Genomic DNA, 7,041 nt, shown 5'->3' with positions numbered 1-7,041 from the left:
CTCTAATCTGAAAATAGTTTTCAGAGACTTCGACGACTGCGAGCAGGCGATGTAAGGTATGGCTCGAATTCTTCTGCACAATAAAGTTCCTCTCTCTCTCTCTACATAGCATTCAAGACACACCGACAGACAGACGGTGCCGTTAGAATTGGGGCGATGGTGTTGCCATCTTGCTTAGTAAATTAAGGTGGCTGTTTTTGTATATTTTAAACCTTGGCCTCCTCTTTACCTTGAACTATATTTCGGTTATTGTTTGTCCTATTCCATGCGTTTGTTCATGTTCTAGTACTTGGATTACTGTGACGGTTCCTGCAACTTCTCCATTCTTACCCGCGTAGCCGGTAGTAAGCTCTCCAGTCCTTTTTCCTCGACCATGTGCGTGTTCTTACAATCTTACTGTACAAACACCTGAAGGCTTTGGCTGCTCACCTCTTTTCATCAATATTTCGTAGTCTCTCAGGAAACTGTATTTTGCTGTGTACAGACCGGGCCTCAAAGGGTGACAAACCTATGTCCATATACCTCTAACGCTTCCCTTGTCTCTCTATGGGTCTTATCTAGCCGGTGTGTAATATTTAGTTTTTGTACCTCATCTAGTTTTGAGCATAGTACCGTGTTCGCAAAAGAAAGCCCCCGAACCATTACACCGTTCCGCAGTCCTCGTATTACTTCCTATCTGTTGTATCGCTATCGTGCTCTGTGCTTGATTATGGCAGCGTTATTCTTTCCTTTCGTCTTTAAATACTCCATCAGTCCATGTTTACTTTTGCACATGTGGCATTTCACGTCCCTGTATTCATAAAGTTTCACTCCCGCTATTGCCAAAGCGATAAAGGACTTAACATCCACAGAAGAGATGCAGACATTTTATTCCAACCGCGAGATATGATACATGCCTCATGTGTCAAAGGTTATCTCTGGTTCGATGTCCGAACTGCCCTCCGTCCTGTGCTGTCCTAGTCGGTAGATGGACAGCGGGGACGCTTCAGCCCACGATGTTGGGGGTGCTCCACGCGGATGTGCTCCTCGCGATCGCTGTTGTATGCGAAAAGTGTCTTGCAGGAGCCACACATGAAGTGTCCCCTACTCTTGTGGAAGTGTTCGTGTGCAGCAGCAGTGGCTGCGCAAGCGAACTCTGCACCACACTTAGTGCAAAGGCGCTCTCCGAGGTGCGTTCCCGCGTGCAGGGCCATTGTTGTTCTGCTATTGCACGGCGCCTCGCACAACGGACATGACAATTTTTTGCCAGGTGAGGTGGCTGCTTTGCGATGATGCCGGTACGCATTGTGCGCAATGAATTTGCTTAGTAGATGGAAATTTTTGTCGCAAATCTCGCAGCGATGAACGGTCATATCCCCAGCGGGCCGCAGATCTTCAAGGACCCTTCGCTTGATTGTTATTTCAGACCTCTGCATGGAGAAAAAAGGCGTTGGTTGGTCAGTGCGCTATGACGGTAGCAACCTCTCGTTAAAAATGAATACCGCCAACAGCTATTGTTTGCAAAAGTACTACTAGGTGTTCGGTCACTCCTATGTCTAAGGGCACCACCCCTTTTTCCCACGTGAAAAGACGCCAAGTCCGAGCGCGGCATGACCTGAGAATGGATGCTTTGACCGAGAGGTGTATAGTCCATTTACTGGCGCCCTTTTACGCCGCTTGTTTCCACACACCAGAGAGGCAGCTGTGTCTCAAACGACCAAAGATACTCCGGGGACTCAACTTTGGCAAGATCTGCGCGTCATAATTTTTTTTTTGTTTGCACATGTCTAATATTCTCGGACAAAAATCTTTCTTTTAGTGTTTTTTCATCGATCGCATCGGCCAGTTAAAAATTCCCTAGAGAACCAATGGGGAACGCTTTTAGTGATAGCAAAAACGTTAATAGAAAAAATGCAAGACTGCCATCGGGTGATCTGCGGATGTATTGATTGCTATAGGGAAATTTTGCATTATATGAAAAAATTCCTGCTCAAATATGTTTTTGTCCAGAATTGCTGGGTATACAGATACCGGACGCGAAATTCGGACAGTTTGTGTACTGGAAATCGGCGGTCACTATCTCTGGGAAAATTCAGCGAGATATGTCTCTGCGTGCACACATCTGCCTCTCCTGACGCGACGAGGCTTAGAGAACTGTGGTCTTCGGAGGGCATTGGATGCCGATTGGCATGGCCTGGGCCTTTTATTGTAGAAATGCACTATAGGGAAAATAACACAAGAGATTTGCTACCTTTTTTGCGTTCGTTCGTCGCGGCATATATAGGTAGTTTCACATAAGATTTTACATAGTTATTAAAAATAGGTTTTTGAACTAGACATAACATTTTAAGCGATGTAGCACGTCACAATACAGACAGGACGTGCTAACTAGCTGTTTGGTTAACTAATATTGAATAGTTTGCTTTTAACTACTACTGTTAGGCTCCTCTATTATTTGGAGGCGTGCAGCCCAGCGTAAGTGATATATGTATATCAGTTTGTAGAATTTCGAAATTGCGGTTACCCTCGGTGCTGTGGCCTAACAAAATGAGGTTATTTTGACGAGTTACGTGCAGCGAGAGAGTTTGATTTGTGTGAAAATTTCTTGAAAGCACATTGATTTTGGCGCGATGCCAAAATTTGTGGAACCACAACGCCGAAGGTAATTGCGTTTTCAAAATTATAAAACTGATATGAATATTAGTTACGGGGGGCTACACACCTATAAATAGTTAATTAACCTAACAGTAATTGTTAAAAGTTAACTATCCAAAATACATTAAGCAGTCTGCCTGTTGGCACGTCTTAGCTGTATTGGGATGTATTGCACTGCTGAGAATGCTATGTCTGCAAAAGCTCTCTTCAAACTCAAAAAGCCTATTTAAATTTTTTTTTGTTAAGTCTGATGTGAAACAGCCTGTGCATGGCTGTGCACTTCACATGAACACTTGCGTCGAGTCTGCTGAGCTCACCCGAAGATTAATAGATAGCGCGCATTTCTTTAAAGGTGTACTCCCTATTCATGCATGAAGCGCATACAGGGCACACATGGCCGCTTAGGAAGAAGGGCGGCAGGCTTATCCATGCCATCCAGGTGATCTCCCGCAGGTTAGATGGGCGAAACCGCCTTTTCCCTTTTAGCGAGAGAACGAGCCGTAGCTTGCGCGCAGGCTGAAACCGGACTACGTGAAATGAAAAGGATATAACTGGAACCAATCGCACTGCAGAAACAAATATTCTAGCGGTTAAATGCAGCCTATAATTATACGCCTAAAAAGTAAATAGCGTCCACTTCAAGCAAACCCTACACATACTTTTTCATGGTCCGCTATGTCAGTAGTGTAATGGCCAGTCACGAGATAGCGCTATGTATCCGTTGGTCAAAGAAACAGAGAGCTCTGTGGAAGACAGGGATGCTGACGAAATCGGCACTGGGAACATACCGGACCTTTAAGCAGGAAATTGCCAAAGAAAATATCTATGATAATTGTAGGTGAAGCTCTTTGTTGTTTGAGGCCAGGACTGGAGTTTTGCGGACTAAGACATATAGAGTCGGGCACCACGCGATAGACACGTTGTGCATTGTGTGCGGAGAGGAGGAGGAAACGGCTTAATACTTGATACTTTTCTGTAAAGGGCTTCACCCTACAGTGGAAAGCAGCGGTGCTGATTTACACAAGGCATTGGGATTTACGGACAGTGAAGGGAAAGCAGATTTTAAACGGGTAGAAATAACCAAGCGAAGGTTATATGATTGGTGGCTAAAAGCAAGACAAGAGTAAAATTTCACAAGTAATGCCGAGGTGGCTTGAGCCACCGCCCGATTTAGAGGGTTCAGCCGTATCCATCCATCCATCCATCCATCCATCCATCCATCCATCCATCCATCCATCCATCCATCCATCCATCCATCCATCCATCCATCCATCCATCCATCCGTCCGTTTGTCCGTCCATCCGTCCATCCGTCCGTCCGTCCGTCCATCCATCCAACCGTCCGTCCGTCCATCCATCCATCCATCCATCCATCCATCCATCCATCCATCCATCCATCCATCCATCCATCCATCCATCCATCCATCCATCCATCCATCCATCCATCCATCCATCCATCCATCCATCCATCCATCCATCCATCCATATGGATGGATGGATGCATGCGCCATCGCCGTTTCCCACTTTCAAAGCTACTCTTGTTTTCTCCCTCGTGTTTTTTGCTTTTTGTTATTAAAACAAAATGGCAGCTTGACAGTTGTGTGTCGTTTCGTTGGCTTCGTACCAAATCCACTCAATCCGCGACCCCAAAAGATCTGGTCACCCTACGTACTCAACCAAACCAACGCGCTGGTTTGGCCGAACGTAATACCGACCTTGCCAAAAGTAGCGGGACAACGCGGTTTACTTGCGAGACGTATAGCGGAACCGCTACGGCGCCCCTGAAGATCAAAAGGTCTCTAAAAGTGAGGACAAGGGTTCTCCTTCCCTTAAACAAATTTAGAGCTTAAGGGCTGATGTAAGTGTTCCATGGGCATCGCCGCAGCGGTTCACTGCTTATGGTGCCCGGCTGCTGATCCGATGGACGCGGGTTCGATCCCGGCCGTTGCGGTCCCGGAAACGCTAGACGCCCGTGTATCGTGCGATCTTAATATACGTTAAAGAACTCCAGGAGCCGTATTCTGTAACGATCCATTCACTTTCCTTTGGCCGTGACGTGAATATGACGAAAGCAACAGCAGGTGGGAATGCAAACGGCCAATCACAGACAAAGCCGGTGCGGTCGCGACGCCGCCGCTAGAGCCATTCTCTTGCCGTCGAATCCAGTCCAGGTGAGGCGCATGCACACGCTAACTCAATTCGTCGTACAGACGACACCGCTTCTTTGCCCAGATTGGATTAGCGGCGATAAGGCTCGGCAGATGGGTGAAACGGCCAGTCGCCCTCATTCATTCATGGGCGCTGGCCCTGGTCAGCCAGAGCGGCACGGGCGTCAGACGTGTGTATGCAAGGAAGTGGCGCCATGGAGGTGTTTAATACTCTACCAGCGCGACATCTCTGACGCTTTACCTCAATGCCGGGAGTAGCGACTAATCGCGGAGGACGAAATCGAATGGAAAGGAAATAGATCGTCACAGAATAGAGCGCAGGGTGGTGGATTTTACCAGAAGCCTTCCACTACGGCGTCCCTGATAACATAAGTAGCTGCGGAACACTGAAGACTGTGAAACGAAAACCATGAGTGCTCCACTAGACGGCAGAAAAAAACCAAGCTGCCTGGTTACTTTGGGCCAAGACGGTAAATGCTGGGGTAGGGGAACGCAGAGAGCCCCAATACGTTGGACACTGCGCTCAGGGAAAGTTTCTGAGGAGTGGAAGCTGCTCTCGTCCTTGCCCGACTGAAGTGTCGTCGGAACTTGCAAGTAAAGAGGTGGGACACGGCTTTTTGAAGCGCGTCGCGTGAATCTAAACGCAGGCAAGGCGATCACCGGGGGACGTCGCGTCCACTACGATCGCCGATGATCTTCGCAAGAGTCAGGGCTTACCTCTTCTGGCGATAGGTCGGAGTCCGTGGTGCCGTCCTCCGACTCGTGCCTGGCTTGAGTGTCAGCCATCGAAGAGGACCTGGGAGTCGAACGTGAAGTGGATGGCTGCGACGCGTCCATGGCTCTCAGCGAGGCAATGGAAAGCCAGGCAGGCGTTGCGGTCGAACGAAAGCGCGTGAACGACACGAGCGACGCCTGACCGATGGGACGAAAGTCACGAGCGATGCAAAGAACGAAGAAGTACCATGGAGCCACTCGCTCAGAAAAAGATCCCCAGGTGGTCGAAATTATTCCGGAGCCCTCCATTACGGCACCTCATTCTTCCTTTCTTCTGTCACTCCCTCCTTTATCGCTTCCCTTACGGCGCGGTTCAGGTGTCCAACGATATATGAGACAGATACTGCGCCATTTCCTTTCCTCAAAAACCAATTATTATTATTATTACCATGGAGCCAAAGAGAAAGTGGCAGAACCAAAAAAAAAACGGCAACCACTGCGACTACGTAAGAGCAACGGGTCTTCACTCTTTTGAACTTAACATCTCCCGCATTCCTTCCCCTTTCTTCAACTTAGCTTCATGGCACACTTTTCGAATGAAACAAAACTGTGGAAAGTAGTGTTCATATATATCCGTTTTTGATAGTTAGCAATCTTTTTCCGTTGGTACAAGAGCGGACATTCAAGATATTTACTGGCGTTTCTAAGACGTAGCGAGTAATTAAAAAAATCGCTTGCACCATGTATTGCTGCTGTATCGGCAACTATGTATGTTGTCAACGGATAGAAACTTCTCGGCCGTTAAGAGGTTATCCATCTCCAACTTATTTTTCACGTTAACCTCAGGGCTTACGGCTCAAGCTGTACGTGGCGAAAGTTTCCGTGAAATAATAATTGGTTTTTGAGGAAAGGAAATGGCGCAGTATCTGTCTCATATATCGTTGGACACCTGAACCGCGCCGTAAGGGAAGGGATAAGGGAGGGAGTGAAAGAAGAAAGGAATAAGGAGGTGCCGTAGTGGAGGGCTCCGGAATAATTTCGACCACCTGGGGATCATTAACGTGCACTGACATCGCACAGCACGCGGGCGCCTTAGCGTTTTTCCTCCATAAAAACGCAGCCGCCGCGGTCGGGTTCGAACCCGGGAGAAACCGCGAGAAACGCAAAGCTGCAGGAATTAGTTCCATGTAGAAGACGAAGATGGCACCGGTAGATGCGCTGTTCCGAGTGGACAGACTGGGTTCTTTTCACGTGCGCATAACGAAAGGAGCCCAAAGAGGCATGCAAAGGAATTAAACGAAATAGATAAATAAATAAATGAAGACAAGGAAAGGTGGATAAGTGATTCGAGAGGTCAGATTCGATGTAAACGCTTCCTTCTTTTTTTCTCCTATATCCCCCTTTCTCACAGTATGGCTTAAGGCACACTTGTTCAACACAAAAAGAAAGCACAGACGCATGGGATAACGCTGCTGAACAATACTGTCGTGGCTCAAGTGGAATCTTGTGGGGAGGACTTTTGTCGT

The 7,041-nt window shown here is 47.6% G+C and overlaps 1 protein-coding gene across 1 annotated transcript; it reads right to left on the bottom strand.

Annotated features, from left to right (window-relative positions):
- Window positions 1–900: 900 nt before the first annotated feature.
- On the bottom strand, window positions 901–5,650 carry LOC144099028 (uncharacterized). Its single transcript, XM_077632036.1, has 2 exons — window positions 5,519–5,650; window positions 901–1,409 (listed from the first exon to the last, which is right to left on the bottom strand). The coding sequence occupies exons 1-2, from the start codon at window positions 5,636–5,638 to the stop codon at window positions 957–959; spliced, it is 573 nt and encodes a 190-aa protein (XP_077488162.1). The 5' UTR covers window positions 5,639–5,650; the 3' UTR covers window positions 901–956.
- Between the last annotated feature and the right edge of the window lie 1,391 nt (window positions 5,651–7,041).

This window comes from Amblyomma americanum, chromosome 1, assembly GCF_052857255.1.
Source record: "Amblyomma americanum isolate KBUSLIRL-KWMA chromosome 1, ASM5285725v1, whole genome shotgun sequence".
Classification (NCBI taxonomy): domain Eukaryota; kingdom Metazoa; phylum Arthropoda; class Arachnida; order Ixodida; family Ixodidae; genus Amblyomma; species Amblyomma americanum.
This window is presented reverse-complemented; position numbering and strand designations above follow the sequence as displayed.

Bases quoted from the DNA above. Each gene is read 5' to 3' on its own strand.
- LOC144099028 (XM_077632036.1), bottom strand. From the start codon at position 5,638: ATGGACGCGTCGCAGCCATCCACTTCACGTTCGACTCCCAGGTCCTCT. The intron at 1,410-5,518 runs GTAAGCCCTGAC...TTCTCCATGCAG, and splicing joins CCGACCTATCGCCAGAAGAG to AGGTCTGAAATAACAATCAA.